The sequence below is a fragment of the Nilaparvata lugens genome, unplaced genomic scaffold, assembly GCF_014356525.2.
Source record: "Nilaparvata lugens isolate BPH unplaced genomic scaffold, ASM1435652v1 scaffold4614, whole genome shotgun sequence".
Lineage (NCBI taxonomy): Eukaryota > Metazoa > Arthropoda > Insecta > Hemiptera > Delphacidae > Nilaparvata > Nilaparvata lugens.
In genome coordinates, this window is record NW_024090720.1 from 707 (window position 1) to 17,987 (window position 17,281).

Below are 17,281 nucleotides of genomic sequence, written 5' to 3' on the forward strand. Positions count from 1 at the left end.
TTCACCAAGCACATTTGACATGTCAATTCAGTTACGCTTCACAACGAGTATACTGAAAAATATGATTTTATGGCAATAGTTACTATCGATATTGCATACTTGTAAATGGTACCCATTTAGACAAGAAGTAGACGGACTGTCTACTACTTTGAATGGACGATGATCACAGTTTCTTGAACGATCTTGTGAAACCGGACAACAGTCCCTCACTATAATAATTATCAGATACTAGAATATCTTAATTGAGCTCATGCAAGCACCTTCTATATTAAACTCTAATCTATCTATACAACGAGATTCTTTTGTTCGCATTCTCTATAATGCGCTTCATTCTCCTTTCGAACCAAGTGCTGATTAACCTCCGTTTAAACTGACGTTTACCGCTGAACACGTTCTCTTGTACATAATATGTTTTCATTTATCATAAGTATTTTCATACGGTGTTAATAAACAAACACCTGACATTTCTCCGTTTGAATCGAGTATCTGCATACTGCCTCAAGTCGTTTTATCCTTGCATTCTGTTTTGCTTGTCAAATGAGTTCAATTCTTGATAGAATTCATTCGAATGAATCTTTATATTGTGGAATAATTTCAACAACTAGAGAGACAGTAATACTGTATTATGTGTTACTGCTATTTATACATAACATTCATAGAAATTCGGGAGAGAGACATTTTTAGCTTCATGATTTGACTCACAAATTGGAAAAATTGAAGACTTACTGGAGATTCTCTATTTCAGCGTAGATTGCATTCCTTGTCATCCCCTGTCTTACAAAAAACCTGATAATATAATGAAATACTGGAATGTTGTCTAGAAATATCACGAATCTCTTCAATCAATATCAATCAATAATCCTTTATTGTCATGAAACACAAAGTATTGTAACAAACGTCAAAATACAATAAAATTAAAAACAGTCAAAATATTTTTAAAATAATAATAATATAGTCAAAATAATATTTTTGTAAAAAAAATTACAACAAAATTGGCAAATAGTAATAAACAATTTTGATAAAAATGAATTGAAAAATTACATACACGTTCAACACCTTTGGAGTCATCTTCAGTGTTGAAACATGTTGAATGAAAAAGACTAAGAAATTGTCAAAAAACACTGATTTATTGATAATTTATTAGAAAGACCGGTTTCGGTTATTACACCATTGTCAATCTTTAATGAACTGAGATTATCAGAGATTGACAATGGTGTAATAACCGAAACCGGTCTTTCTAATTATCAATAAATCAGTGGTTTTTTGACAATTCTTAGTCTTTTTCATTCAATATGAATAATTACCACAATATCAACTTCTCAACTACACAAAAAGTGAAAAAAAGGGTTAAACATGTATGTAACTTTTCAATAAGTTCATAATATATTTAGACAATATTCTAGTATTTCATTGTGAATTAATATCACTACATCTGACCAACCACAGTAACTGAAGTCATAACAGTTCCCTGATTGACTCATCAGATCAAAATATCCTGTTTATTTCAAACTCTTGATGAAAACGCTCTATTATAATAAATCATTCGCCCATTTTCTCTTATGCCTAACAGTTTCATGAAGATATGCTTTCTAATAAAATATTGTATCCTATAATAATTACTTCAAATATTTTGAGACTCACCGTTTATAAAGAGATTGTATAGTACTTTCGTAACAGTTTCGAATGCGTGAACCCATCGGTGTAAATTTCATTGATACTCTCAACACGTGATGAGAGCAATTTTAACACTAGCGGCCATAAGTAAATGAGTTTCTGGATTATAAAATATGGCAATACTGGGCGCGTTTTTTCCAATATCCATCAGGCCATCCAAAGTCTGAAAAAATGTATCATTCATTACTTATTGTGTGGATATTATGCACAAGTTTTTGATGGATGATCATCAAAGAAATTCAATTCAATTTATTTTTACACACACATACAAGTTTGATACAGAGATTAGCAAAAAGAATACATGCAAACAACAACCACAACAATACACATTAAAACCAAATAAGAAGAAAGAGGTGCAAAAAAGGGGTGGAAAATTGAAGGGTTTTTTCAACTATGGATATCCATGTACTAGGAAAACCTTCAATCCTTGAGAAGGTGAAAGAGGTATCAGGAAAAGAGTAAATAGACGGTAAGAAGTTATAAGATATATAAGAAGTGAATAAGAAGTTATCCATGAGATAATAAGGGCGAGAATTGGTTTATACACGTACGAGATAGGAAATTCACGAATGACGCAGCATCACGTCTGAGCTACTGACTGGACTGATTAAATTGGAATTTTGCATATATATTCTTGATTTACCGAGGATGGTTATAGGCCTCTTCTAAATTCTTCAAGATTTGTCAATATTTTGTCAAGATTCTAATTATAAACCCTTTCGGAGCAAGGGGTTACCTGATAGTAGTCAATATTGAAAAATAGACAGGGTAGATAGGCCTGCCTACTCCTGATAGACTACTCAAGAAATCTTCTATTGATTCACATTATCACCAAACATGATACAGTATCAACACAATATGATACTGGATGAAAAAGACTAAGAATTGTCAAAAAAACACTGATTTATTGATAAGTAATTAGTATATGGTGTAGTAACCGAAACCGGTCTTTCTACTTATCAATTAATCAGTGGTTTTTTGACAATTTCTTAGTCTTTTTCATTCAATATGAATAATTACCACAATATCAACTTCTCAACTACACAAAAAGTGACAATATGATACAGTATCATCTCAACTTGATACACAACACCATAATTTGATACAAAACTTCCAAACTTTGAATGAATTCTAAAAAACCATACGATATCTTCTTATACTACCTTTTATACTCTAACCGCTCTAACGTTTGGGTTGGTAATCTAGAGGGTGATACTCACTCTAATACAGCGCTTAGTACGGGAGTCCCACACTTTTAAGCAGCGATCCTTGGATATCGAATAGATGAGATGATGCTCCTTTTGAATGGTGATAGCACAGACTTTGGCATCGTGCTTCTTGCAAGTTCCGCTATTTTTCTGTGGCACGTATGGATTCCATAGCCTTAGAAGACCATCCCCACCACCCGTCACCAGTAGATGAAGATCTGTCAAAAAATGGTGAATAATTAGAATGAAGGAAATGAGAAATCAATCAATAGTTTGAAGGAATAATAGAATGGTTAAGTGATTAGGAACAATAATAAGCAGGTATTTAGTCTTGTGTGAGTTCCATTTTAGTTGGATCACAGCAGTTTTGCATCAACATTTTCGCATGATTATGTACTTGTTACAAATAATGAATTAAAGTTTGGCTTCAATTGGATTAATCTCTGAACTTCCTGTTGTTTCTCAACTTCAACGGCCACCTGTTGAATGTCTGAAAGGCAAACGTTTCATTTCAATTTCAATAGCTTGCAACTTAACTGATCTAGAATTATTACATCTTGAATGAAAAAGACTGAGAAATTGTCAAAAAACCACTGATTTATTGATAATTAGAAAGACCGGTTTCGGTTATTACACCATTGTCAATCTCTGATAAATTTATACTCAGTCTTTTTCATTCAATATGAATAATTACCACAATATCAACTTTTCAACTACACAAAAAGTGAAAAATTATTACATCCTTCATAGGAATGCATGAAGGAAGTAAAGCTTGAAACATTCCAACCCTCGATTTCGAAAACCCTTTTGGGGCGGAGCTGGAGGAACAATTCTCAATTCCCTTGAACCACCTGTTTGCATGCGACTTAGAAGATTTAGAAGCCTGTTCTCCATCAGAGTCCATGAAGAGGGTAGAGCTTGAAAGGGCCGGTATCCTCAGATTTCGAAAAACCCCTTTGGGGGCGGAGCTAGAGGCTAAATCCACAGATTTGTCATATATTCAACAGGTGGCCGGTTGGTTCTTGGGGTGAATGACCTCATCGAATCGGCCACCTTTCGAATTTCAGAGAAAGTTGTGAGTTGTGAGTCGACCTGTTGCATGTCTGGGTTTAAAGTCCAAATACAAGTGCACAAAATAAGAGGTAATTCACCCCATAAACGATTCGGCCATCTGTTGAATGCAATCTCCAAACTATATAGCAATGAAGACTTACACAATTATATATTTTTTTATTTTCTCTGACTACAGTTATGTTACTTGTAATAATCAACAATGCGGCACTGACCTTCGTCATAGGCAAAACAAGAATGCCCAGACCAGGCACATTGAAGACGTAAGGCTTGCGTACACGTGTGACGTCACACAACAGCAGTGACGCGTGTGGAGTGGTCGCGCACGAGAAGAACGTGTTGGTAGCATTCAACTGCACCTGGCACACGCTGTCACTATGCACGTTCACGAATTGCAGCACGCTAAACTGCTTGTGCTCACCCTGCAAACAAGAATGAGAAGGTGTAGAAGAAGAAGAGAAGGAGAAGAAGAAGAGTAGAATAAAGAAGAAGAGAAAAAGAAGAAGAGAAGAAAAGAAGAAGATAAGAAGAAGAAGAAGAATAGAAGAAGAAGAGAAGAAGAAGAAGAAGAAGAAGAAGAAGAAGAAGAAGAAGAAGAAGAAGAGAAGAAGAATAAGAAGAGAGAAGAAGAATAGAATAAGAATAAGAAGAAGAATAAAGAAGAAAAGAAGAAGAAAAAGAAAAAGAAAAGAAAAAAGAGAAGAAGAGAAGAAGAAGAAAAGAAGAAGAAGAAGAAGACGAAGAAAAGAAGATAAAGAGAAGAGAAGAGGAAGAGAAGAGGAAGAAAAGAGGAAGAGAAAGGGAAGAGAAGAGGAAAGACAGAGAAAGAAGAGGAAGAGAAAAGGAAGGAGATGAATAGGAAGATGAAAAGAAGAAGAGGAGAGGAAGAAAAGGTGGATGCCGAGCAGGAGAGAAGAAGAGAAGAAGAAGTATAAGAAGAAGAAGCAGTAGAAGAAAAGAAGAAGAGTAGAAGAAGAGAATCAGAGAAGAGAATAGTAGGAGAAGCAGGAGGAGAAGAGGTAGAAGAAGAATGAGGACAAGAATAAGAAATATGATACTATTCAGTTCTATTATTTGTTTAGAGCTTTATGAAAAATAAAATTTATTTAATAAAATTTTATATTTCAATAAAATCGTAACTCACTTTCACAATGGATTCGAATTTCATAGTGGTAACATCGATCCCAGGCTTCTGTGTGAAGGGACCTCTCTCTTTACTGTTGAACACCATTATGAACACACTACCTGCTGTGTCGCCCATTATCAGCTTGGAATCTTCCTCAATATTTTGACTAAACGAGTAATTCAAACAGGTTATTGGCCATGTTATGTCGGTTACCTGTTGAACACAACTCATTAAACGATGAATCAATTAGGTATAATAATTATCACAATCATATTTAAATAAACTCATATATATATATATATATATATATATATATATAATATATATATTATATCATGCAGTAATTCATTTTTATACAAACAGTAATTCATTTAGTGCCAACCTATAATGAGATTTACGTTATGGAGTCAGCATTTGATCGAAAATTGGTTTGATTTCCTTGAACCACGGCCATTCTATAGTGAAAGCTTTCCTTGAAATGTGGCTCAGTTCAAGTTCAAGACAAACTGGTTCGGTAAGAGGTGGAAAAATTGAAAGCTGTCAAATCAAAATGTTGAGAGAAGTATTTATTTATTTTTTACAATGCAAATGACACTAATGTAATACCTTTGGTTGATAAAATAATAAGGTAGTCCTTGTGCTATTTACCTATTTACTTCACCTAGTAGTTCACAAGTTGACATAATATAAATATGAGATAGCAGTAATGTGAATATGGTAGAAGCAGCAGGAGGAGACGGAGAGGAAGTAGAAGAAGAATGAGGAGGAGAAGAATAAGAAAATGATGAAGAAGAATTCAAAGAAGAAATATAATACTATTCAGGTCTATTATCTCTCTGGATGAACTTAAAAAATATTTGAAGTAAAAAATATTTTGAAGATGACTGTGGAAAAGTATAGATGGTCCAGTGGTTATTGTGACTATTTTATAGTGAGGTCCACGTTATAATGGCAGTATTTGATCAACATCGGTGTTGCTATCCTTGTCTATCACTCGACAGAGCATAGATAAGGCACTATTCTTTTCTAGCTCCGCAACATTGCCAGATCGGTTTTTAATAATATAAAAATATAATCTCAATTTTTATAATTCATTGAATCATTGATAAATATCTTTTTCTACAACTGCGCGTGAAGAAAGAATTTACATACTCAATTCTCCTCGTAAAACAGCTTATTTCTGAGGAGAATCTACTTTTTCACTCGCTAACCATCTGCGCATGTGCTGTAGATTTTCTTTATGCTCACAAATCATTTGCGCATGCGCAGAAGAGTTACTTTACGCTCGCCTATCAGCTGATGATAAGCAGCTCGCCAAAAGACAAACCACTCTCGGTCAGATCTTAACCTAAAAAGTCGGTAATTGTACCGATTCTACAGCCATGATGGATATCAGTGTAGACGAATTATTATAAACTCCGCCAGAAATAAGTGATTTAACAAGTTTGTGTAGTTGTAGAAACATTTTGTATGTAATTCGCGCGTAATGCTTCTTTATCGCTCTTGCAAAATTATCACGCTCCGCTTCGCGTCGCGTTATAACTGTTTTGCGCGAGCGATAAAGTCGCGCATTACGCTCTTAATACATAAATAGCTATTTCTTGACGAATGAAATTTTATTGATTATTTCAAACAAGAATGAACAGTTATAACATTAAATCAGATATACAGGTATCAGCTATTCTCTATAGAAGGCAGTGGCAACGCCGAGAATCGGTAACACTGTTATTATATCTTCATCCACTGCAATTATAACGTGAACCTTCAGATATTTGTACGGTGGGTTGCTGTTCTTACTTTGAAGGGGCTCATTCAAGGGATTGCAATAATAAATTGTAGAATAGTTACACTGGAATGTATTCTATGCATTAGGCACATTCGTATGCTTATTCTAGGAAATTCGAATATGAACGCCCCACACCATTGGATATCTTCTTATGATATCTCGTTTCTATAATCTTACCAAACACTTGTCATGAGTTTAATTGAATAATTGATCTGTGCATTTCGAATATTGCATACTAGCATGTAACCCGTGCTCCGAAAGGGTTTAATAAAAACTTGGACAACTGAAATCTTGAAGAATTTGAAATATACCTATAATATTCTTGGTAAATCAATAATGTATATGCAAAATTTCAAGTTAATCAGTTGAGTGTTCAGACGTGATTATGCGTCACTCATGGATTCCAATCACGTACGTGTGTAGACGATTCTCCCCTTATTATATATATACTATTGGAATCATATATTATATTATAGATAATCTATATATTATAGATTGAAATCCAATCGATTGGGAGCGGTTCCACGCAGTGGTAGCGCTGATAAGCTATGATCGCTTAGATAAGTTAATTAATCACCAGTAGGAACAGTGAATGTTTGATAAGAGAGGCTGAGAGGTGTCTTGCTGAATTAGATTCGTGGTTTGTTCAGAATAGTCTTAGTTCGAACTACAAAAAAACTTAAGTAATTTCCTTCAGTAGAGATTAAAAAAGTTTTGGAATAAACTTGAATACTCAAAGTAGAGTTGAAACTTCTGATTCCACGACATTCTTGGGTCTGATGGTGGAGAGTGATTCGAAATGGAAGATACATATTTCTCATGTGACTGGTAAATTGAATAGAGCCTTGTTTGCATTAAGAGTAATGGCTAGAGTAGGGAGTGAAAAAACTGTTCTTTTTGTATATTACGCTTATTTTCTGTCAGTTATGAGATATGGAGTTATTTTTTGGGGAAAAACTATAGAGAATAATGGAATATACATACTGCAGAAGAAAACCATTAAGATAATTTATAAGATTGATACAATGCGCTCTTGCAGACCTTATTTTAAAGAAAAGAGATTGCTGACGGCTCCTGCTATTTATATATTAGATTTAGCAATCTTCGTTTTTAAAAATAGACGAATGTATGAGGAGAACCAGGTGAGTCATCCCCATAATACAGGATTTAGAGGCTTCGTTTACCCACATCATAGACTTAGCCTGCTGGAGAGTGGCCCGTTTTATATGGGAATGAAAATATTTAATTCAATCCCATCTCACATAAGAGAAATTGATAGCTTGAAGGAGTTCAAAAAAAAAAACACTCAGGGAATTCCTTATTGTATTGTGTCCGTACAGGTTAGCAGACTTCCTTGTTGAATGATGTTTGATTGATGTATGTTATGTGGGATCTGTTGTGTTGAAATAGGAGGGATGGTAGATATTAGATTAAACTTTGACGTGTCATATACTGCGGATCGTTGCTCCCTTAATGCAGTCCAGTAATTGTGACGAACAAGAAAAGTAAAGTAAAGTAAGTTAAGAATCATGCGCCTGGTACTCCCGTTGGAAGGGTGGCCGCTTGAGCCAACTCCTCTGAATATGATTCATAAGTTGCAAAATCGCTTCCCGGTGGTTCGGACAACCTAAAACTGTAGGTCCATACATCTCTCATCATCATACGCCTCATTACCCACGCACAAGCCCAGAGCTCATGTGGACATCACTCTCAGCGAAAAATCGAATCGAATTTGAATCAGAGGTACAGTATGTTTTTTCCATAGTTTTGACCCTCTCACCATAACTCTGAGTTCGAACTTCCTGGCAGCCGTGTCGTAGAAGCGCAAATCTCGGAGGATGGAGCAGACACAGACGACACTCACATCCGGCATACACACCATGTCCAGGACTCTAGCGTTGGCCGCTATTTTTCCTGGAGCTGCAATCAACATTTCAACAAATATTATCGACTTTTTTGAACAAAATTGTGGTTTTTCAGATGACTGGCTCCACTTAGTTATGTAATTCAATTTCCACTCTCTAATGAGTATAAGATATAATCATCCAATAATTATACAGATGTCCCACGAGAGGTGTAACAGCCGAAAACTATAACCTAGATTCTGCATGAAATTTGTAACAAGAAATGTCCAGTGAAATTTTCTTATAACGACCTTGCATTAATTCGAGATCTATCGATTTTTGATATTTTTGAGAAACTGGAAACTAACAGTCAAAATCTAATTTCAAGGATATGGTTGGGAAGAGGAAGAAATTTCCAACAAGATTCATATAAAATGTTCCGTCTTTTGATGTTTTAGAACTAGGTACTATTCATGAACGCTGAAATTTGAGAAAAGTACATTCGTCGAGTTCAAAGCCTCTTCCGCGCCGTTCGCGCGCCTCTTTCAAGCAATTTGAGCGCCTTCATTGCGTGCCTCTTTCAAGCAGTTTGAGCATCCCTTAAGCGCCGTTCGCCGCCTTTTCCAAGCAGTACGCGCGCCTCTTTCGCGCCGTTCGCCCGCCTTTATCGTGTGCCACTTTCAAGCAGTTTGCGCGCCTCTTTCAAGCAGTTTGAGCGTCTCTCAAACCGTTTGAGCACTTATAAAGATAGATGTTGTTCAAGGCTGATGAAACTCCTTCAGCGAAATGCATTTCTCATCTCAACACGAAAAGAATGAGCTCTGTACTCTTCACAATATAGACTATGACACAGATTGTAAGGGCCCAAACACACGAGGTGTTTTTTCATACTACTCGGCACGGCGCGACAGGATCAGAAGCTCTCCGATTGGCTGATACTCTCGATACTCCAACCCAGTTAGCCAATAGCAGAACTTCCTGTACTGTAGTGCCTGCCGACTCGTCTGAAAAAAACGCCTTGTATGTTTCAGCCATAATTCTCCGGATAGCTTCTTTGTCTGTTAGCTGAGATCGGAGTGTAGTATCAAGGTTATAATAATATTAGTAACCAATGATTTTCAAATCAGCTTCAACAAATTTCGTCAATGCATTCTATCATAGAGAAAAGACAGACAGCATATGAAGATATCCCATAGTTTGTAGAATTTATTAATTCAAAGTTTGGAAGTTTTGTATCATATTATAGTGTTATGTACCAAGTTAAGATGATACTGTATCAGATTGTGTTGATACTCTATGATGTGTGGTGGTACTGTACCATTTATGATGATATGATAAAAAAGAGTTTTTGTTGCAAGTTTCACTGTTAACTCAATCCGATAGTCCTATAGTAGTTCTATTTCTGAAGCTATGTGATGCTGGCACTCTCTCATACTTACAGAGGCTATATATATTTAAAGTCACTGTACTAATACTTCGCCGTTATTAAAATCTCACCCCAACAAAACAGTAGTAATAGACAGTAGACAGTAACCAGCTTGAGTTAACAAAAAATCGGCTTGATATCTGGAACATTAACTATCTATACCATGGGATATCTGGCAACGCTATCTTTTCCCTATGATTCTACTCAACAAATTCAACAATCATTCAAGGGTTCAAGATATAATAATACTTATATAAGTGTTGTCATGATTGTAGCCTCAATGTATGTTGCTTATACTTACGCAATTTTGCAATACAAGTTTTCTCGTTGACCATATCCAAGTTCCAATAGTTTATAAATCCGTCTTTACTACATGTGAGATAGCGACCATTCTGGTAATTGAACTTCCGATCCTGTGGAGAAAAATCCACGATTCAGTCTTATCAAATTAAACGCTTATCAAATAATTGAAAGTTAATAAATGAAGAGTTAATGTTTAATAAATTAACAGTTCCTTGTATTTTTGTTTAGTTTAGTAGCTATTATATTATTCTTTGTAAAAAATTTCTTGTATTGGTTTTTGCAAATAAATAAATTCATTCAAAAATGCAAATAGCTATATACTATTGTAGGTGATTCTAACCATATCAAGAGTAGGACAATAGGTCATGCGTATAATGGATGTCTGTGGAAGCTCTTGATGAATTTCACTGGAGTGACAATTGGCAACTCAACGAGTTCAGGTACTTTTGTTGTGGTTTTGCCTTTCTCCTCGAATTCCATCATCAAATACGTCAGGAATTCGTCCCAATCAGCTTTGCCGGTTTGCTTGAAGTTCAACTGAAAATTGAAAATATACAAAAATATTAAAAAAGTAAGAGACCGAAGGAGGTGAGAGGTTAAAAAGAAATTCAAAAATATAGACAATAATATTGGAAATAAAAATATTCAACAAAATTGAAAACGTCAGGAATTAATATTCAAATACGTCAGCAATTCGTTCCAATCAGCTTTGCCGGTTTGCTTGGAGATTAACTGAAAATTATTGAAAATATACACAATTTATTAAAAAATTTAAGAGACCAAAGGAGTTAAGAGTTAAAAACAGCAATATAAAATATATTAAAAACAAGTAAGAGACTGAAAGAGGTGAGAAGTTTGAAGCAGCATTTTAAAAATATAAAAAATATCAGGAATATTAAGAATATGCAAAATATCAAGAACAAGCAAGAGACCGAAGAAGGTAAGGGGTTAAAAGCAGCAATTTGAAAATGAAATAAACATTAGAGTCATAATAAAGAGAGACCAGAGAAACGGTTACATTTTATAAATAAAAAACAATATCAATTTTTCAAAACAATATTCATTTATTCAACTCGAGTAAAATAGTTGTGAGGCTATGCCATTTACTTTACGTAGAGAAAATTATGTTAGGAGGGTGGCATCCTTCTTTCCTGAGTCAATTTCTATTCAGTCCAGGAAGCTCTTCCACACTCGTTCCAGTGTATCCACAGTGATCAACGCCACCCAGTACGTATATAGGCGCCTTTCAAGTAATCTAAAGCTGCATTTACACCAACGTTATTAATAAAATATTTATTTTTCCGTCCTTATACATTCTGTTAGATTGAATGGAACTTGACAAACACATATGTTCTTTATGTGTATGATAAGCTATGTTCAATCTAATAGAATCTATAAGGACGGAGAAATAAACATTTTGGCAATAACGTTGGTGTAAACGCAGTTTAAAGTGCAGGATTTATGTCGATAAACTTGCTCTTTCCAAGTACCCACAAGTAAAAATCACACATGTTAAGGTCCGGAAATTGAGGAGAGCAGTGCACTATTTTCTAGTTTCTATTTTCTATGACGAAATCTATCAAATGATCGACATGGATTAATGCAAAATTGATTTTAATTCATGAAAACAAGCTTGGATTACTAATTTAGACTCCAAGCTCTATGTAAATAGTTCATTTAATAAACTACTGTTTTGAGGTTCATTTTTAACTAATGCAATTAATTTGAAATTACCTTCAGATAGAAGCAATGAAACTCTTCCTCGTCAATAAATTTGGACAAATCTCATTAAAAATGGTATGCAGCTCCATCTTAGACAAACAACCACTCTTTGTCGACTGAAAAATGAGAAATTAATTTTTTGATTCATGAAAAAATAATTATTACATGTCATGCAATGAGAATATTGTTTGTAGAGTCATTTTAGTTAAATTTTAATTTGAGGATATTTCTTATAACAATGAACTTAATAATATTATTGGTTGTGGTAAGGAAAAATAAAGTAATATAATGGATAGTTATTTTGATGCAAAAAATGCCAGTTACCTACTATTAATAAATCTATTGTTTACCGCATTTTACTTGAGATTTGTGTTCAATATAGTTATTTCTAATTATTGACTGTGAGTCTTTCTATGGTACTGTCAATGAATGAATAGTTTATCTGGTAGGATATAGCGGCCAATATATTGTTGCATAATGTTATGATTTTTTCAACTTCCTTGAGTTACTTTTTATATTATATGTTAAACTGAACTTTAACTAGAGTGAGGTCCACGTATAATGGCAGTGTTTGATTGGCAATGGTATTGCTATCCTTGTCTATCATTCAACAAAGCGGATAGCACTATCTCTTTCTCGCGTTGCTCTGTTGCCAGATTATCTTTTAACAATTGGAACTAATAATTAATAAACAAAATATTTCATCCTCATTATGAAATTATTGAAAAATATAATTCCTAACTCAATAAAATATAGTTATTTTGAATGAGAATGAACAGTTAATATTAACAGTTAGAATTAACAGTTATAATATCGGGCACCGAGCTTCGCTCGTTATTTTTATCTTTCGATAAACATAGAACACAATATTCTCTAAATGTTCGTGTTTATATTTTGCAGCTGGCTATACGTCAGCTTATGAATTTTGGGGATGCGATATTTTGATTTTCCACAGAATCTTTTGCTCACTTTTTACTATCCACAGACGACGAAATTTTCAGCTGATTCAGCCAAGGATGAATTATCCTTTTAATGTCGTTCAGCGAGTTTTCCCAAGGATGAGACCTAGTGCGATCATAAACCTACTATGTTTCAATTTTCGTGAAAATCTTTAGAGCCGTTTTCGAGACCCGTTGAACATAAATAACCAGGTAACCAGATATAAAAATAACCAGATAAAAAATATAAACAGATATACAGAAATTGCTCGTTTAATAGAATAGGATCAATAAACCTATATCAGCTACTGTCTATAGAAGGCATTGACAAGGCAGAGGATCGGCAACGTTGATCTCCTATCTTTCGTCTCCACTGTCATTATAGCGTTAACCTCACTATAGTTTTTACTGATAATTTTGCTTCAGTTCGTTAATTTTTTTCATTACAACATCAATTGAGATACATTTTTAAAATGTGCAATCAACTCACTTTGAATTTCTGCTTCAAGTTTGTTAAATCTTCGATTGTCAACTTATCAAACACAGACGAATTGATTGTCCGTCAAAGTGATCATTGTTCGCCTGATCGGTCAACATAATTGTCTCATTCTCCTCCAGTAGCTGTTTATGGTCGATGTTTGCCACGTTCCATCTGATGAGATAATAATATTGGTGAAACGGAAGTTTGTGGGTTTTATTGTTTATTGATTCTTTATCACAAATAACAATGTATTGCCAGGTCTTGCAAGACTCATTGCATACTAACACTCAAGGGTGCCCATCCCCCAATGGTCCATGTCGCAAAATTCCCCCCCAAAATTCTCAAAATTTGGTATCCATTTAGGTACTTAAAAACTGTATATTGAAAAATCCCCCCAATTTTCTCTAGTTTTTCCAAAAATCCCCCCAAAATTCAGCCTCATGTTGCAACTTGCGACATCAAAACATGCTGTGGGCACCCCTGCTAACACTACATTATATTTGTTTTTAACAAATCAGATAATTTATATTCTCAAGAAACTAAAAAAGAAAAAATAACTTCATCAAATAAACTTTAATATAAAGTTGTAAATCACCCCAAAGACTTCAGGTTTATTTATTCAGGATTTTCAATAAATAATAATATCGTTTTCGTTAATAATTATATATTAATTAGCATTGAATAAATGCATTCTCTATTTAATTCCATCTGTGAACTGGTTGGCCGCTATGGCTTCGTATAAAATGAGCGCTGCTATCCAGAGATTGTCAGTTTGGTTTCCTGACTAGCAATTGGGAGGTACCCGGGTTCGATTCCGGGCTGGCAACTAATTTTTGGATAGTAGTTCTCATCGAATTTCCATCCAGCTGTTAACCCTGTTGTCAATGTCTGCAGTAGCAGAAGTGTTCGGTGTAATTTACAGCATTTATTCAGGATTTTTGTTAATTATATATTAACTAGCATTGAATAAATGCATTCTCTATTTAATTCCATCTGTAAACTTTAATAAATTTTACTCTCCATTACAAACTGCTTGTTAATGTACACTTTCTCATCACTTACAAATGCAAAATAGCAGTCAACATCTTGTGAATAATACATTTCAGTTTCTTTCTCAATATTTTGACGACCCGTACTGCGACTGTGGTGACATACAATCGGATGAAAAACTCTTAAAATGTTGTCTTGCTCCAGAATGCACAAGAAATTGGCCCTCCAGGTATTAGAATATTCATTTATTCATTCATACATACTATATAATTCTCAACTATTAATTACTGGAAAAGAAACTACAGGCTTAGCATTGGCATAGAATTTTTATAGTAGAAAACAGTATAGGCTATAGATACTTGAATATCTATTTAACCCAAATTCAAAGTTAATGATATAAGACTTGGGAAGTTGATTTTGTAACTATTCAATAAATAAACTTTATTATCTGTATTTCAATAATGTAGATAAAATATAATATCAACTACATTAGTGACATTAGACTTACGTCTCCAACTTTTCCGCCTCCGAAGTACCATGATCTTCATTCATTTTAAATCGGTTAATCAAATAAAAAACCTAAATTTATATTTCAATTTAATCAAATCCTTAGTTTAGAGGTTAAAGTTTTGACACTAGATCAATGCTCTCAAAATGAAATCCCTCAGGTCTTGGGTTGTTATTGTAATGACAGCTGTAGAGCTGTGGTGTTAAAAACTGGAAACCTTTTCTTTTGGTGCCGGTTGCACAAAGGCCGGTTAAATTTCAATCCTGTTTAATTTAACAAAAACCAATCAGAGAAGGCTTTTTCGAAAGGAAGAATTTTTTCAAATATTTTATCTATTTATTCTTACAATAATATCATCAAAATGAAAGAGAAAGTAAAAGTAAGGTAAGCTTGTGCTATTCCTCTCCCAAATTTAGATAAGGTTACACATAGGAGATAGTCCAAAATAGGTTCTCTTGGAGTTAATCATCAATTCACAAAATTTGCAGTCAAAGGTATTTCCACAAAACAGATTTTTAAATTAAGATGCTCTAAAAACTAAATAAAGAAGAGATATTGAATGTATTGAATAAATAAATATAATATTACCTACTTATAGTATAATATATAGAAACTACAAGCTTTCTTTAAAAGTCTTCTCTGATTGGTTCTTGTGCCATTAATCATGATTAGTTTTTAACAGAATTTTGTGCATCCAAGCTTACTAATTTCAATGTCATTTCCAATTCCTTAACTTACTTTAAAAACTGCAGTTTAATGTTTGAAGTTTAATGTTATTATTTTATTCCATTTATTAACAGTATCATAATCTATAATATAATAAAAATGAAATATTTGGTTCATACACTTACGGGATAGGAAATTCACGAATGCCGCATCATCACATCTGAACCAAGGTACCCAGAATAAAAATGTATTCTAGGTACATTGATCTGAACTATACTGGACTGAATAACTTGAAATGTTGCATATATATTATTTTTCACCTAGGATGATTATAGGTCTATTTTGAATTCTTCAAGATTTCAGTAGGTCATGTTCTCAATTAGTCAAGTTTTTTATTAGACCCTTGCGGAACACGGGCTACCTGCAAGTCTATAATATAATAAAGGAAAGAATCAGCTTACAAACGTACGGGATAGGAAATTCACGAATGACTGGATGAGAGATAATGTCTTGAATAATCATTATTATTTTCACTGAATACATTCAGTGATCTTGCCTCCAAAAATGAGTAAAATAATAAAATATCGGAATAATAAATCTGGAGAAAGGAATAAGAAACAAGTTTTCTAATTGATAAAATTTTAATTTAATTGAACACCAAGTAATTCTGTTGAGATGGACATAGTTTTTGCAGAACATAGTATGGTATTTTAAATAATAGAGATTACCTATGTATAATATTCTTAAATATTTGTTGTATATTTTCCAACTTTCTAGCACCGCCATAAAATATACAGGTAACATTGATTGAAAACTGAGTTTGAAAAAAACTGAGACATATTATAAAAGTTTGGTACATATATTGCATCAGCATAGATTTAAGAAGCTGTTAATAGGATCAATTTAATACCACGGCATTTCAATATCCTTCACAATCTGTCTCATAAACAATAAGAGTTTTATTCAATAACATTTTTAACAGCATTTATTTACTGTTTTTATCATTAGGGTACATATTAGACAATGTTACAGTGAGAGAAGTCACATAGTGAGTTCATTATATAGAGTTTTAAACAAAATCACAAACAATTTGAAGTAAATTGATGTGACCAACATCTATTGAAAATATAATATTAAAACTAGAATATTTAAACAAATATTGTATTGAGGAGTTAATATTTTAGATTGATAAGGAACCCTCCTAAAATAATACGAGGGCTGCAGATTCATTGATTCAATATTTCATCAACAAAAAGTATGCTACAGACTACTCTTGCATTAACTAACAATACTAGCAAGACTCTTCAAGAATCTAGTCATTCAAGACAACAATATTCTTTAACATTTCTTTTTGTATTTTATTTAATGTGTATTTTTTTACAATAATTCATTCTAAAAGTGCTTAAAACTAATAAATTTCTCAACTCAACAACCATTTATTACACATCTAAGACAAGAAACATCTTATTAAAACATCTAATAGTTCAACAATTTTTTTAGGCTTATAAATTAATTACAGAGTTTTAAAATGCATAGCG

General features: G+C 33.5%; 1 protein-coding gene across 1 annotated transcript; it reads right to left on the reverse strand.

The window, feature by feature from the left end:
- Nucleotides 1–1,719: 1,719 nt before the first annotated feature.
- On the reverse strand, nucleotides 1,720–10,810 carry LOC120355753. The gene is made up of 7 exons (XM_039444417.1): nucleotides 10,779–10,810; nucleotides 10,437–10,548; nucleotides 8,646–8,785; nucleotides 5,098–5,292; nucleotides 4,169–4,375; nucleotides 2,895–3,100; nucleotides 1,720–1,837 (listed from the first exon to the last, which is right to left on the reverse strand). Exons 1-6 carry the CDS (start codon nucleotides 10,803–10,805, stop codon nucleotides 3,083–3,085), a joined length of 699 nt encoding a protein of 232 aa, XP_039300351.1. The 5' UTR covers nucleotides 10,806–10,810; the 3' UTR covers nucleotides 1,720–1,837; nucleotides 2,895–3,082.
- Between the last annotated feature and the right edge of the window lie 6,471 nt (nucleotides 10,811–17,281).